Source organism: Mytilus trossulus, chromosome 7 (genome assembly GCF_036588685.1).
Source record: "Mytilus trossulus isolate FHL-02 chromosome 7, PNRI_Mtr1.1.1.hap1, whole genome shotgun sequence".
NCBI lineage: Eukaryota > Metazoa > Mollusca > Bivalvia > Mytilida > Mytilidae > Mytilus > Mytilus trossulus.
In genome coordinates, this window is record NC_086379.1 from 60001193 (window position 1) to 60018597 (window position 17405).

The 17405-nt window shown below is 32.2% G+C and overlaps 1 protein-coding gene and 1 long non-coding RNA gene across 2 annotated transcripts; both read left to right on the forward strand.

Annotated features, from left to right (window-relative positions):
- The first annotated feature begins 8948 nt into the window (after window positions 1-8948).
- On the forward strand, window positions 8949-12501 carry LOC134727183 (short-chain collagen C4-like). Its single transcript, XM_063591561.1, has 3 exons — window positions 8949-9206; window positions 9501-9572; window positions 12013-12501. Exons 1-3 carry the CDS (start codon window positions 9032-9034, stop codon window positions 12486-12488), a joined length of 723 nt encoding a protein of 240 aa, XP_063447631.1. The 5' UTR covers window positions 8949-9031; the 3' UTR covers window positions 12489-12501.
- A 3919-nt stretch (window positions 12502-16420) lies between these two features.
- LOC134727184 (uncharacterized) lies at window positions 16421-17405 on the forward strand. The gene is made up of 3 exons (XR_010108733.1): window positions 16421-16534; window positions 17044-17179; window positions 17286-17405. It is a non-coding gene; the product is annotated as an uncharacterized LOC134727184 (long non-coding RNA).

Below are 17405 nucleotides of genomic sequence, written 5' to 3' on the forward strand. Positions count from 1 at the left end.
CCTTATGACCCAGAATATAACGAATTGACAGCTAACTTGCCACAACATGTTGAAAGGAGAATGAATACATCTAACGACAGAGTTGATAACCAAGGTTATCTGGTCCCCGAACAACATTACCATACAATACCGGAAGTGGAAGTACATTACGCAGAGGCGAACGTAACAGAAAGATATGTTGACGAAGAACATGTCGACACAGATGGCTATATAGAACCTGTTACAAAATAGTGATGGTTGTGTGGGGTTTGCATTTATGATGATATGCATAAATTGCATTGATCGTTGAGAAAAAAAAAACAGAATTTCGCTCTGTGGTTTGTTCATTCCGATAAAATAGATTGAAAAGAAGTTTTTTAGCGGGTTTAAGATGTTAACTTTATTCTCTGCATTAAAGCTGGATATCACAGAAAATTATAATATACTTACTGACAGTACGTCCAGATGTTTGCCAAATAATATGTTTTTTTTTTGTCTTTTTATTGTAGTAGTGTTTATTATTTACTTATATTAGATATCGATATGTGTGCTGTAAAGAAAAATAAGCAATGTTGGTTATCAAACACCAAAAGACGTTTGAATTGTACAGAAAACAATTAATACTATGGCAAATACAAATCATATTTTTTTTTAAATACATAAAAAATATCTACATTTAATATTCAAATACAAAAAAGATATACAACAATAATTATTACATAACTTGACCTAGAGTCGAATTCAGCGTGTTTATCCCATAAAGTATGCAACTTTGATATCAAAATAGTATTCAAAAAAATTATTATGTGTTTGCCTACAAATATTTTTAGAGATAATGTAACTCGTTTCTTTTTAATAAATTCTTGACTTGCTATTTTAGTACTCATAAGACTTCATTAGAATAATAAATCACAAGATTTATGATATACTCAACTGTTTATATAAAAATAAAGAAAAGTGGTATCATTGCCAATGAGACAACTATTCATCAAAGTGCATAGTCAACTTTAATTTGTAAAGCCAACATTTTTAACCGATATAGAATGTTGTTTTTCTCTCTGTCGTTTTGTAGATGGCTGTGGTGGTTTGTTTGTACTGTGCAATTTCTTTAATATTCACTCTTGTTATTCTTTTCATATAGGAGAATGCAAATGTGTTCTGTACACACTCAACGCGGTTTATCAGAAATTTTTATCATGCAACATGTAATATATGGTAAAAAATGAAAGAAAGAAAATGGAGAAAAAAAAATTAAAAATAGGAGGACAATCACTGTTTATTTTACAAATCAAAGTAATTTATGAATACCGAAAGATGGTTAGCACCGGATGACGAATACTGCGAACATTAATTACTATGTTCCAAGTATGCAGTACATATTAAAAAAATATTTTTCTCTACTCCTCTGTGTTAAAGAAATCTTACAGCAAGTCTCGTCCCGAAGGGCTGTCTTTAATCATTGCTTTGTGAGTATAGTCAGTTGGGGTATTAATAATAGCAACTATCTATGAGTATAATATAGATTTGTAATGTTTTACCTATCAGTCCGTCAATAATAACATACTTGTCATTTTCCAAGCGAAAAACCTTCAGGTTAAACTAAAACATTTAAGACAATACTTTTATCATAACAGGAGGCCGTAACTGCTTAATTAGATTTCTTTGATTCGGAGGCTTAATATATTTCTCAATTTCATATACAAGTAGTTAGTTTTGAAAAGTTTAAATGGTTTTTCCAAGTTTCACTGGACATGAATGTTTAGATACATTTACTGTGTTGCCACCATCCAAGCGATTAAAATCCTAAATCGGACAGATACAACATCCTTTATAAATGTCTTATGATGTTGGACCTTTTGATTGGAAACATTGAAGCAATGTCTAGGCACATGTATAATATTTTCTCACCTTTCACAATGACTACAACCAGCATGTATACGATAGCTACAATAACAAGCGTTAGCCTTTCAAAAAGGGCTATAGTTGACTCTTAGCTGAAGAAAAGTGCTCTCGCTTTGTAGATTAATTCATTTACTAGAATAGCCACGTGCATCAATCAACAAATTTTACCACGAACGTGAAGTCACACTTTATGAAGTAGTATAGTACTATATATCGTTAAACGTTGTTGTTTACGAAACTCCAGAAGATTCGACTATTTATAGATAAAAGTTACCTCTGTATGAAGGATAAATGACCAAACAAAATCTAATTGCTAAAATAGAGAGGACAAATCCGATACCCTACGGGATTGAAGGACATTTACTAGGTTTGGATTGTCCTAACCAATCAATAAACTTTGATTATTCACGTCTCGTAATATCTTCCAATCAGGTAGCAAGAAAAAAATACTGTCCACCGTTCAATTCTTAATATCAACTCCTAGGAGTCGATAAAAATCTAAGAAACTTACAAAGTAAATTCGTCATAAGTATGGTGTAATGCTTCATGACACAAAATCTATAGATGTCTTTGACAAAAACCAAGAGCAAAGGAACTAATCTACCACGCAATTCTTCATCGTAAAGTATCAAATTAGATCATTCACTTAGAAACAATGCCCGACTTAAATTATATTCTTTCATTCCAGGAAGACAATACAAAAATTCCTTAAATAGTCACAAAAGGCACTTATCCTTTGAGAAAAATGGCATTAATAAAGATGTTATCTTACAAAATTGAATGAGGTCACCAATCAAGCACATTACTGTGACCATGCTGGTGTATTGGTAACATGCATATATGCGTTCCTGAAATAATGTATAGTACGTTAAACATTATAGATTTTTAGAGCGGTTGTGATTGATTGTGTTATCATAATTATAAAAAGACCTTTTTGACAGTTATACAAAGGTACTATTGGCGTTGATGTTGGCTAATGTTTTATTATCATTGGTTTACAAAATATTTTACCAAGAGTGATTTCCAGAAACATGTTTTTATTTTATTAACAAAGTGATACTAGTAAATGAAAAGTCCTGTTTCAGAAAAAACAACAACATTAGAAATAAATACCTAGAATCATATTCAAAACAGTGTGGTCCTGGCCATTGATTGACGACCTAAATTATCCCATTGACTGGGACAGATTAGGTGAACGTTTGTCGGTAACAATCACTGCTCACTATGTACTTTTTAAAGACACTGAATCTGTGGGGTCACCAAAGTTTCTCAACACCTAAATAAAGCAATTCGAAAAACGAATCCGGAATAATACGATGTGTTGATTTATATCAATAATATAAATCAAAACATAAAGGTTATTCCTGAATAATTTTTCGAATTATTTTATTTTTATAGGCGTTAAGAACCTTTGGTGACCCCACAGTTTAAATTCTATAATAAGTAAGAAGTGAGCAATGGTCGTTACAGACAAACGTTCACCTAATCTGTCACAGTCAATGGGATAATTTAGGTCGTCAATCAATGGCCAGGACCACACTGATTTGAATATGATTCTATCTATGGAAGAGGGAGCAAGTTACGTTACTACAAGAGAGGCAATCAAAAATCATAGGTCGAATAGAAACTGACAACACTATGGCAAACAAGAAAAACAACGAAAAGACAAATATTACATTTTAAAACTGAAGACAGTACAACACGAACCCAATTCATAAATGAGGTTGCTCCGCAGGATTTTTATTGTTAACATATTTAACACTGTCTGCTTCTGCCTCATTGCACTAAGAAAAAAATATAATAAATTAGAATGCAATATCAATGAACAAATTTAGTCCTGGTATCTATGATGAGTTTATTTCCTACAAATAAAACAATTATAGACAAAATTAGATAAAATATGAAACGTTATCCATAGAGCGTACAAAGGGACAAACAAGGGATAACGTATAAACGAAGAGACAAATTCTTAATCAAATTACATTTTATGTTGCTATAATTAAGAAAATTTAAAAAAAAGATTGTACAATGTTTGCAGTTTTTTTTTATAAAGTTGGGAACTCGTGTGTCAAATATCCACGTGACGGGGTTGCATTTGCTTATGTTTAAAAATTTGAGACCTACATTTTGTTTTTTCTGCTGTCAGTGTAAAGGTCATTAAAAGGACTAATGTCCAAAGATGAGGACTACAAGCCAAAAGAGATGACCAGAAATGGTTTATAATATTACAACATGCTCTGAGAGTTACACCATCGATTATTTTAAATACGTATGATCTCTGTTACTTTGTAATTTGTATATAAGATTATAATAGTTGTGAGACTTCAATTTTTGAGATATTTGATTCCCAAACCAATCCTTTTTGTTTGTTTATGTTTTGTTAGTTCGCATGGATGTGTTATAGCATCGTGAAATAATAAACCATTCCCTTTAATCTCTTATTTTTGCTTAAATAAAATAGTTATTGTATATGATGCCCAAACATTTGATATGTTTTAAACTAGAAATGATATGAGATGTGACAATGCGACAGCGAACACACGATACAAAAACAAACCCAACAGAGGTCAACGTTAAGAACTCTTCACCAAGAGACAAATGTCCCATTACATGTAGTCCATCAGCTGGTAGGGCAAAAATTCAGTTCTGTGTTACACCCTAGGGTACCGCAATTTTTTTGTATAAATCAAAGAGTAATATCTGAAGAATATTTTAAGAGGTGTTAGACTTTTAAAAAAGTGTCCAAAAGGTTTTAAAAGGGGACTTATTTAAGGGTAAATCAAACAATTTGTTTTGCACATATTTACAGAAAAATGTAAAAATAGCAAAGTATTCAGTACTATACTGTTTATTAAATGGAACACACCATATCTTATTAAAACGCAGGCTAATTTTTAATTATTTTTTAAATCGTAGAGGACCAAGAATAAAAGGGGGAGGGTAATTTCCAAAAGTCATGATTTTGAATGAAAAGTAGCATACGTACTAATTTTCTTGATAAAATGGTATATGTTTTCATATATAGCATAAAGTATATAAAGGCTGTTGAAAAAAAAATTAAAGGTAAGAAACAAAAACATAGAATCAACGACAAACACAAACATAAGCAACCAGAAATGCACGATTCTGTCACAAATTTATACATCACATTCATGAAATAACTCACATTAAAACACACAAAACTGTCAGGGTTTCTAGATTTTTTTAATTTTTTTTTAATTTAACAATCGAATCACCATATTTCAAGGTCACACAGAAAGTCAATCCATAGAATCATCATCAGTTTGGTCACCTGAATCTACCGAATTATCATTATCATCATTTCCATCATCTTCGTCGTCATCGTTAGCAATATCAACGATTTGATAATGCTTATATCTACAAGCTTTCGAGCATAAACATACAGCTACAAATGTATCTGTTTAGGATAAACATTGTTGAACACATGAACATCTTTTGTTGGCACAACCAGCTTTACATGAACAGCACATCAGAATTATTAAAGCATCTAACGCTGGTGGTTGTCTAGCCATTTGATACTGATCAAATCGTTCTTAACAATCCAACCATGATAGTTGTTTGGCAGCAGACCAGTGTTGTGTTTAAGAGTAGATTTCCAAATATTCGTCTGAAAGTTGGCTTGTTTAACATTGCTTCTTTTGTTGGGGGTCAGTAGATGACAATCAATTTTTTTTTAATTTTTTTTTTTGCATTTCAAATCGTTCTGATCTTTATTCATCGATATTTTAAATTTCGTAGCCATTTATAGAACACGAAAACCTCTCGATTGTTTTGGCAACTTTTCACGAACCTCTTCAAAGGTTTCACCAAGATGGAATAGACCTTCTGAAAACTCCACATAACGTGTCAAAAATGCAATGCTTTGCTCTTTTTCTTTACCAGACAAAACACTGACTGAATCACAACCTGTATTGGTGTGAAATCCTGGCAGTTTTCTACAAGCATTCTCACCAAATTTCGCACACATTGATTGCACATTTAATAATCTGCATTTGGAATATGTAGCTGTCAGACTAACAATGTTAGAATTGATATGTAACTGTGAAAATAGTAAGCCAATACTTCAACATCAGTGTCAGAAGGTTTTATAACAATGGAGTCGTAACCTTTGTCAGCTGCATGTTTTTGCATTAAGAAACATTTTGTTTTATCGGCTTCTTCCTGTTTGATAATAAGCTAAAACCATTATACGCTATTTCATTTTCAACATATATGTTGTGGCACATACTTCTATATGATACAAATAAATCAATACATTCAAGTGTAAATATATATAGGATTGTTTACTCTTTTCCAAACCAAAGCATTCAACAAGAGCAACGTTGTTTCCCCCAATTTACAAACATTTCTTCCATTCCCCAAGAACATGATAGTCTAGAATGTATCGTAATGATTTGCCCTTCCAAGGACCTGCCGTTCTAATGTCTTTATGGATATTGTTGGATACTAATCAGTGACACTAACAATACGGACATCTTTTTGAAACTAAAGGATGGTTTTTAAAATAACAATTGTCAAATCGAAAAAAGTGCTAGGTATCCTAGTAATGGATTGAATAACTGCCATGTCAACACATATCCACATGCTAAGGATGATCATTTTCTAAAAGACCACCCAGGACAGATTTTAATTTTTCATTACATGTGTACCATCAAAGTTTGCAAGAGACATTAGAAGAGGACCTAATTCAAACTGGAGAACGTATCGCATACCCGACTATCTTGTCTGGGCTACGACGGGCAGGCGACATTTTTGTCATGTGCTCTCAATGTTTGTTGTTCTTATCAGCCATTAACTGCTTGCCTTTTATTTCCTTTTTTTAAATATGTTTAGCAATGATGATCTTTTGATAGTTTTGTAGATATCGGTTGACTTTTGCATTAGCCGTTCAGTAATGAAAATTTCTGAAGCAAATTTTCCCTTTTCATACGCGATTAGAAGGTCGCACATTAATTCCGAAGAAGCAACAGAACCCGAGAACAAGCCATATAACTGCTCAGATGTTTCAAGTGGATTTTGCCAGCTTTGCAGTGTCTGAAACAATTTCAAAACATCAGTTTGGTCGCGCTTCATTCGAGTTTTTCTAAGTTCTTTTTGTGCGGATGTTTCAGGGTTAACCATTCCTACCAAATCTCGACATTTTAAGGATATTGAAGCACTTTCATGTGCATTTAACAACCAACGTTTAACAGAAGCTTTATTTAAATTGAAACCATTTTTTTTTTGTATCTCTAAGAAACCTAAGAAAGTAAAAAGTATGGCCAAATCCCACAGCTGTCTATTTGACGTTCGTTCAAAGCAATGTTTGTCGATTGAATGACTTGACAATCTCACTACATAGCTATAACACAAAATGTTATCAAGCACACCTTCATTGAGTTCGATAGAGTGCACCTTTTCTGAACGCAAAACAAATCACCTTAATTTGTTGGTTTTTTTTTATAAATATTTCGTTACACGTCTCTTTATAAAATAATTTGTCTCACAGAAACATCATAAATCGACAATTAAATGTGTTTTTTCAGTTGTAAATTGATAATGTTTATGTGTGAATACATTGTACATGTTGTATACTGAATCAAAGACGGTAATTTGATGATTTCCGGTATTTCACGAGTATTTGCACGTACATTTATTTTATTAAATAATTCGTTTTGACGATATATAAATACTGCAAATGATTTTAACATTGCATAATGATTAATTCTAAAGTTTATTTAACTTAAACGAGTGATTGTACGAGTATAACGAATTTCTTTATGAAAGGAGAAAATATGTCTTAGTTTTAACCCAAACAATCGGATTGTTTGTAACGTAAAAAAACATTTTTTTCAAAACAAAAAATCTTCAGAGTTACATTCAATATGATAGTTTTGTATCTGTTTTAGTTGTTTAAAATTATACTTTATCTTATTTTTAATCGCTTCATATTAAAATTTTGATTGAAAATTACTTAGTCGTTATTGTTAAATGAGGGGGACATTGAAAGGGACGTTTTTAAACCTCTTTTGGACACTTTTTCATAGTCTAACACCATGTATTTTATCAATAAGATAAAGAAATTGAGTTCTATCCAAAGAAATCGCGGTACCCTGGGGTGTAACACAAACTCCTTAAATAGAGCGCTTTTGAGAACTACATGTAGCTGATGGACTAAAAATTGAGAATGGAAATGGGGAATGTGTCAAAGAGACAACTTTCCGACCATAGAGCAGTCAACAGCCGAAGGTTACCAATGGGTCTTCAATACAGCGAGAAACTCCCGAACTATAAGGAGGAGTCTTTCAGCTTCCCCCTAAACAAATATGTATATTAGTTCAGTGATAGTGGACGTAATACTTGACTCCAAATTACACACAAGAAACTAAAATTAAAATTATGCAAGACTAACAAAGACAAGAGTTTCCTTACTTGGGACTGGCGGGAAAATGCGGCGGGGTTTAAAATGTTTTTTGAGATCTCAACCCTCCTCCTATACCTCAGATTAAGACTGATAAAAAATGTCTACCCAATTGTGGCCAGTGCGATATTCTGAAGATCTGTTGATCTGAAAGCTTTTTATTCCAACGATAGTGTCAGCTGAATTATTTATCCCCCTCCAAAATAGTCCTGAAAAATAATCTTGCAGCTTTAAATGGCCCGTATTTAGCATTTTTTTTTATTAAAGAATAACAAGACCTTCATAAATCGTAATCCACTTAAAACAATATACCTTATATGTTTAAGCCATATTGGTTAATATTCAATATTAAGCTGGAACTTTTATAAATGGAGGCCCGCCCCGGTCATGCGTCAGTGATTTTCTATATATTCAACCAATTTTTCCCACCAAAAAAAGGGTGAGGCCCTGAGCCCCCCCCCCCTAAATCCACCTATGTTAACAATCTGATTATCAAAATATAATGTAAGTAGATATAAAAAGATATGGTATGAGTGTCAATCAGACAACTCTCCATCCAAGTCACAATTTGTAAAAAAAACCCACCATTATATAGGTCAAAGTATGGTCTGTAAATTGATGAACTTTATTTACCTCCTGAATTACATGAACGTTGAATAAGTTTCTTATCTTTATATTAAACTTATAAACGTACTTTGATACTTACATGGTCATACAGACTAGCATAAGATGGAAGCGATGAAGCTAGCATTTTATCTTATTTGGTTGATACGTTCGATTGTTATAGGTGAAAATTCAAAAAGACTTTTATTAGATGACCCAGATGTGGCAACACGATTCGATCAAATGGAAATTACGATTCAGAAACTTACTCAGCAGCTTTCTCAACTAGAACATAACACAGGTTAGCTTTAACTTATAAACAACTATTATATGTAATCAATTCATTGGCAATACTATCGCATCTCCTAATTTCTTACAGAAAAAAAGTAAAATAGCAAAAAAAATTCTAAACGAAAAGTTCCTTTGGCATAATCAAAATCTAACAAATGAACTCAAATATATTTGAAGGATAAGAAACGTATAACATTTTTCGTCTATGATTTGAAGATACGGCACTATAACATTCATAAAGGAGTAAGTCAACACAATACAATTTGTAAAATTATTAATAAATGCATGTATACTTGAATTGTAGGTGCTGGATCTACATATGTCCGTTGGGGAAGGTCAATATGTTCTGGTGATAGCACAGAGTTAGTGTACTCAGGTATGTGCTGAATATTCATATGTATGCGGTAAGGCCAGTCTGTTCTGGGGATAATACAAAAATCATGTACTCAGGTATATGAAGTCGGTCTATTCAGATGTTTATACGAATTCGGATCATTTTAAAATTTAATTAGAAGGTTCAATACCACAAAAGGAAGGTTGGGAATGATTTTGGGGATGTGGTCCCAACAGTTTAGGTATTAAGTGCCAAAAAGGGACCAACAAAACTAAGTGTATGGATCTCTCTTACATTGTACCACAAGGTTCCATATCACAAAAGGAAGTTTCGGGGTAATTGCCCAATTCATGTGGGAATAAGGGACCAAAAAGGGTAAAAAACCCAGCATTTTTATAGTTAACAGACAATAACGCGTGTTTAAAGAATATGGATATCTCTGAAATCGTACAACAAGGTTCCATACTACAAACGAAAGGCTGGGTTTGAGTGTGGGGGTAATTGCTCCAAGGGGGGATTCAAAAGAGTTTGGTGTTCCATTTTTTTAAGGGGTTCAAATGTGTTTTTTTTCCAAATTTTTCATTTTTTTTCTCTATTTTTAAGAAGAATCTTTAATTGCACAGTATTGTGCAATATATTTGTAAGATCTTGAAGTTTATTTTGTGTCAGAAAACTATACTATATAAAAAAAATTTGATCACAATCCAAATTCAGCCACATTTGCCACAACTGTTCAGGGTTTAAACCCTACGGTCGTATCAGGCTGCGCTCAACGGAGCATTTTATCTAAATAGATATGAAAATTCTGTATAACAGGCAAGAATACAAAATAAATTGGACATACCGAGTGAACATTATAGCAACATGGATTTCTTCCGTTGGACAACAATAATAACGGGAGAACTATCAAGTATTATGTCAATGGATACATTCACTGAGATGTTTGAAATGCTCAAGTTGAAGTTGTGTTAAATTTCTGCTGGATATTTAATTTCAGAAACAGTTCTTTGGATGGGTCAATTCAGTAACTTGTATTATATATTACTTGCTTATCTCATTTTGAAGTAGTAGTAACAATTGTCCTAATGTTTAAGTTAAAATTAGATAAGGGAAAATGCCCAAACTACGTGTATTATAGAATACACGTCCGCCTATTTTAAATCATAATACGGACTTATTAATCGGGACCAACTATTTTCCCGAGAACTATAAATAATTACCTCACGCAATCATATCTCCAGGATCTTGTACTATACGGAAGGAGTAACTTAGTGAATGGTGTCAAGGGAGAGCCGAAAATTCAGTCCATGAAATTTTTATTCCAAACGGGAATTGAATCAGGAACCTTTGTGTTAGTATGACAAAAAATGACAAAAACGACAAAAAACATATTTGTATCTTTACAAAAACTATATTTGTTTTATTACAAAAACTATATTTGTATCATTACGGAAACCATCTCTCATTTTCTGTACCTTTTTGTTAGCATTATAAAAATAATAGAATAATTGTATGCTGCAAATGATAAAGGTTACATAAATAGAATTAAGAAGATGTGATGTGAGTGCCATTGAGAATCCAAGTCACAAGTTGTAAAATTAAACTATTATAGATAGATCAAAGTACGGTCTTCAACACGGAGCTTTGGCTCACACCGAACTTCAAGCTATAAAGGGTGATAAAAATGACTAGTGTAAAACCAAGTTACCAACGTTCTAAACTTTATAAAAAACGAGAAACGAGAAACACTTGTATTTGAATTTGCTTAATTGATTTTACTCGTATCTTTAATATCAACATGGCATTTATTTTAGTCGGTACAAATTGTAATTGAAGACTGTTTCGATTCTTTATTGCAAATATATTTAACTATTTACCGGGTTTGTAATAACATGAGCAACACGACGTGTGCCACATATGAAGCAGTATCTGCTTACCGTTCCGGAGCACCTGATATCCTGAGATTTTGGTGGGGTTCAGTCTTCAGTTTTCGATGTTGTTTCTTGTGTACTATTATTTGTCTGTTTGTCTTTTTCATTTTTAGCCATGGCGTTGTCAGTTTATTTTTGATTCATGAGTTTGACTGTTGCTTTGGTATCTTTCGCCCCTCTTTTATCTGTTTCTGTGAAATGATGAAAGGAATGACAAAAACTGTATTCGCGACAGAATTCTAGATATAGCCTAGACTATCGCGTCCATTAATTAGAAAAGGAAAAAAAAAGAAAATGCCAAAATAATAACTATAAGTTCCATTCTTACTTACTTAATAAATCAGTTTAGAGAAGTCATCTTTAACTTACTACCATGTGCATCGGATAATGTTTTTATTGATTAGATATTGTTTTTGTTATAGCAACATGTAAATTACGCTTGTGCGGGATATTTTGTGTATCTTTACACCATGTATATATGAATGGAAGAGCTTATATGGCAGTACGTGCATAATGTTTATCATAAACCTAATACCTAATGTTTGTTTCAGGTTACGCTGCAGGACAGCTTTATTTACACACATCATTCACTAATCGACATGGCGGCCCTTCAAATTTACTGTGCATGCCAGGTGATCCGGAACTAACAAATATATCCGGGAATGGTACCAGCTTATTATATGGCGCAGAGTATCAGGAAAATATACTTAAACCGGATGCTCACGACGAAGATGTTCCATGTGCAGTCTGCAGAAACACAAAGACCCAAAACACATTAATGATTCCTGGTAGAAAGTCTTGCTATTCTGGTTGGCAAAAGGAATATCAAGGTCTAGTTGTTTCTGGTCATCTTGCATACAGTGCTTCATCATACTTATGTTTGGATAAAGACCCAGAATATGTTCCTGGGGGACATGTGAATAATGATGGTAGTTTACTCTATGTAACTACAACTAAATGTGGTTCTTTACCATGCCCTCCCTACACTAATGACAAAGCTATCAATTGTGTAGTTTGTTCTAAATAAAAATGTATGTGTTTATTATTCTTATTTAGTATAGAGGTTTTATGTTTTCTATTTTCCCCATATCAATTTCAAGTTTTCGGTTGGTGTAGTTTACAAAAAAGTTGAGGTCTCATCAAATTGGAACTTAGTGTAAATGTTCATTTTGATTTGAATTTTCACGTTAAATGCCAAATTGGGGTTTAATCCCTAATTTCAAATTCACTGAACATTGAAACATAACAGTGCAAGCGAGGCGTTGTCCTATATAGACTTATACTCTTGCAATATTTCTATTGTCTCAAGCATTATTAATCTATGCCCACTTAATGTAAACTAACTTAGTTTGACTTTCTCAAAACCAAATATAGTCATTAATTGGTTAAATATAGGGCAATTAATTCCTCCAAGGAAATGATTTAAATTTAGTAATACAATAACAGACAATATTTCTCTAGGGAACAGATGAACATTGCCATGCGTTTTGTTGTATTGAGCCTTTTTGTGTCTTATTCTGGTAAGTTGTTCTATTTTTCCAGTAATGTCTGTTTGATATATTATACTTTGCGAGGCTTAGAATATTTAAAAGACGCGAAAAATTATATCGAAAATCCAAAACTATAATTACTTTTTTTATTAGATAGATTTGAAATGTTCTAAAGCAACATTAAAAGCTATATAAGATCAGCATGGACTAACACATTGAAATAAATTTGACAAATATCAAATGAATTCTTTAAGAAATATATGGAAAACAAATACAGAGAAACGAGTGGAACTGATTGTTAATAAATAACAATAATGAAATAATCAGGTTTGGCAAGTTGTTTCTTTAAAAAAAAAAACAATGCAAAAACACGATATTTATGACACTGTTGCATTTTGCCATCAATTACACCTTAATTAAAGGTTTGTCTATGCTTGCACATTATATGGTAAAAAGGGTTTGTTACAAAAAAACATAGCTTTAAACCTATATATTGGCATATGTTCAAGGACAAGCTTTATTAAAAGAAAAGAAACAATCATATGTAGGTCAGATAAAAGTAAAAATATTTCCTTATAGATAAGTTTTCGAACTAAAAATACTTATAATTATAGATTAATAGAGTTAATTGCCTCAAAGTTTGAAGTGTTTTGACTGAATTAACTGTCAAAGTTTATTTTACGTACATGATTCATTATGCATGAATCCGAGTTATTCTGTCGAAGGTCGATATTTCTCATTTGGTACCCCGACTTCTTCCTGCATTGAAATATGACGCCATAAAATATATAAGAATGCTGCAAGTGGCATTACACACCAACAAATGACCAACCACCTTGAATTATATTATCAGCTTTCTATGACAAGAGGAACATAACTCTTAAAAAATATTTCAAACCGAAATAGATATAGTAATTCTAGAATTATCATTCATTTTACTAACAAAATAACAAATACACATGTACAACAAAGTATCATAGATATAGATTGAAGTGGTATGAGTGCCAATAAGACAACTCTCCAACCAAGTCACACTTTATAAAAGTAAAACAGTATAGGTCGAGGCACGTTCTTCAACGTGGAGCCGTGGCTCACACAAAACAGCAAGCTATAAAAGGCCCCCAAAATACTAGTATAAACCCATTCAAACGGGAAAATCAACGGTCATATGTATATAAAAAGGGAAACGAGAAACTGTCTATTAATTTGTGCGTGTTCTGAATTTATTAAGTCAAGCTACACTTTAAATCAGGGTCTTTCTTCATTGGACTTCCTGAAAGTAATTGGACAAGGAGTTTCCAGATGTGTTCACTTGCGGGGATAGACGAAATCAACAACATTGATATATTTAATGAATCATCGGTGATACATAAAGTGGGAAAAGCTTGGACAGGAACAGCTATTAAATACACAAAATGGGCAGCGTTTATAGGTTTGACTTATATCTCAAACACAAAAAGTCTTAAACCATTTTATACATGCTAAATTCATTTTTGTTACGGACTACTTAATTTTTGCCTTACTTTATTTGATTACTTTGTTTCAATATTGGGATACAAAAATCAAATGAACGAGAGCTTCACATACATGGCTTAATTATTGATGAAAAGATTAAAAAAAAATACGGAACAATACATTTTGAACACCACAAGCTACACAAAATATTTCAATTAAACTCGTAGCTCAAGCTATTTTATCGTTCAGATATATTTTCCATTGTCACCGATTTTTTATAGAGAAAAAAGCCGATTCAAGTCAATTTTGGGAAAAATTATGCTTATTTTCCCTATTTAAAGGTCTATAGATGTAGATAGTGTTATAAATCACTCCTCTAATATCTCCCTCTTAATCTCAATCAGATATTGTCACTCATCTTTTTGTGTGCTCAATGCCAATCTGACAAGGACAACCCTTTTCAACTGCATTTTGTTGTTTTTCATATGCGGTGTTACTCCACTGTCCTAATTGGAAGATATATATCATTTATTCTGGTATCACCTAAGTTGGACAAAGGTATACAGAAAAACACATCAGTTTACATTACATTACATATAAGTACATTTGTTGAGGAAGCATTAAATATGAGTTTTTTTACAACGGTATGATTAGTATAGCCGACAGGTTAACATCAGAGAGAATCCAGTTTGTCATTTATAATTCTAATAAATTGGCACAATTTTCGGAGTTTCGATTTCTGTTTTTTGGTTCATAATAGTATTGAATTTTATAACATTACAGTTCGTTAGGTATTTGTTGTCAATATGTAGTGTTCTATCTGTCAGGAGACTGCTGCATTCCATTACATAGTGGTATTCATCACCTATCGCAACTCTGCATAACGGACACTTTCTCTGTTCTCGGGGAAGATAAAGAGGGTTGAGGACTCACGATTATTTTGTGTTAACCTCATGGAATGTGGTTTAGGGGTCCAATCTACCATCCTTCATAACCGTTTTGTTTATTGTTGTAGCATAAATCAGGCCGTTGATTTTCTAAGTTGAATTATTCAAATTTTATTACGCAGTGGCTTTTTGTGTGGTATTGATTTTTATATTTTAATTAGTTAAATCATACGTCGACCCACCATTGTTCACATATTTCCTTACATAAAAGTTTGTAATCCTGACTCGCGTTTTGACTACAAAAGACTCCTGAGTGACGCTCGAATAAAAAAAAAAATGTCAAATAAATAACAAAATTTCGAAAGATTTTGCTAAACTCAGCTGATGTAATCTTTTCTTTGTGTAGTGAATACTTATTATACTAGTTTCGAATTAAATTTATTATTATGTTAATTAGTAATTATGACCATATAAATTTATGTCATGTCAGTGGTGCTGACTAAGTACTCGAATGGCGATACTACAGGGGAACAACCTCTGCAAGTAGTAGCATCGACCCAGTGGTAGACTTTGGTTGATAGTTGTTTCATTGATAATTTGATCTTTGGTTTCTCATAGTTATTTTTGTACAACATTATCACATCCACTTATGTTTGATTTTTATAATGGCTGTTGTTTTCTGTTTTAATATCTTTTGTTGTTTACCCGTCAAAATGTTTTGCAAATTGTGAACCACTCAACTCAAAAAATGAAAAAAAATAGACTTTTAGAGTAAAACATTGGCAAGGTTAATGAACAATATGATGATTACAATACAATTAACCACAATGTACAATATGTTTTTTGTATTCTTAATTACATCCCTACTCTACAAGTGGGGCCTTTATTACATTTTATTTTTCCCTTCGTCGATTCACTCGTTCTTTCAAAACAAACATTTCCGATATACTTTTCTTCGAATTTACAGAATTAACAGAATAAATTCATGTTTGGTCGACAGATTGACAACCGTTATGTTTTTGTAAATAAGTAACGTGTGAGCACTTTTCAGATCTGCCGTCTCATTTAAATAATTTTCATCATCTTTATTCATCACAAATCAATATTTTTTGTGTACATGCTTGATAATAGGTTGCGGAAGCAGATATTCATCCTTTGGTTCTGGGAGAAGTATCCAAACAATTGAAGATTGTTTACAATATTGTTCTGGTTATTCATCCTCTTTATACTTTGTTATCAAGGTAAGTCAATAATCATAAATGATAAAAAAAAAAAAAAAAAAAAAAACTAGAAAAGTATTATAACGACACATACGTCATCGAGTTATCTGGCATTAACTCTTATCTTATCATCAAGATGGGTCTTAATAACTTACACAAAAATAAAAAAAATAAAATCTTCAAAGAATACACCCAATAAACAAATCTACGTTAAAATCTAAATGACTTTAATGAATCTAGCAACCGACAATCCGAACGGTGTGTGTCTACATGCAGTAATAATAACTGAATATCGCAGGTAATAACAGAACAAATCTTATCAACCATTGCACATATAAACAGTCAATTTGATATGAACACACACGTTCCTTCAATATCCTCATATTTTTTAAACTTTATTAGTGAACTGCCATTTACTTCAGTTGATTATTGCAAAGTAAAGGGAAATAACCATTATGTATATAAACTCATCATATATACCAGGATTAAATTTTGTATACTAATATGATAATATGATATTCTTCTTTAAGAGTTCCATATGCAGTTGTTTGTCTGACAAACCTGAAACTTATGATGACATCAATGACTGTCGAGCGATATGTACAAACTCTTCCAACACACCATGTCATTATGGAAATTCAGCTTTAGTGTTTGCATTTGTTGAAGGTAAAAGTTATAAGTCGTTACAATGTATATATTGCAACTTTTATTACTTTCCATTGATTGTTGCGCATAATATATTACATAATATCTGTTTTTTTTTATTATGCAGATTCCAATATAAAGTTGCCATCTCGGTATATTGAAAAGGAATGCATTTCAACAGACAACCACAACCAATATTTAACTGTAAGAGACTGCAATGAAAAACATCTATATGGATGCAGAAACA

Coding starts and splice junctions, on each gene's coding strand:
- LOC134727183 (XM_063591561.1), top strand. CDS start 9,032: ATGGAAGCGATGAAGCTAGCATTTTATCTTATTTGGTTGATACGTTCG. Junction 9,207..9,500: donor TCAACTAGAACATAACACAG/GTTAGCTTTAAC, acceptor CTTGAATTGTAG/GTGCTGGATCTACATATGTC. Junction 9,573..12,012: donor CACAGAGTTAGTGTACTCAG/GTATGTGCTGAA, acceptor TGTTTGTTTCAG/GTTACGCTGCAGGACAGCTT.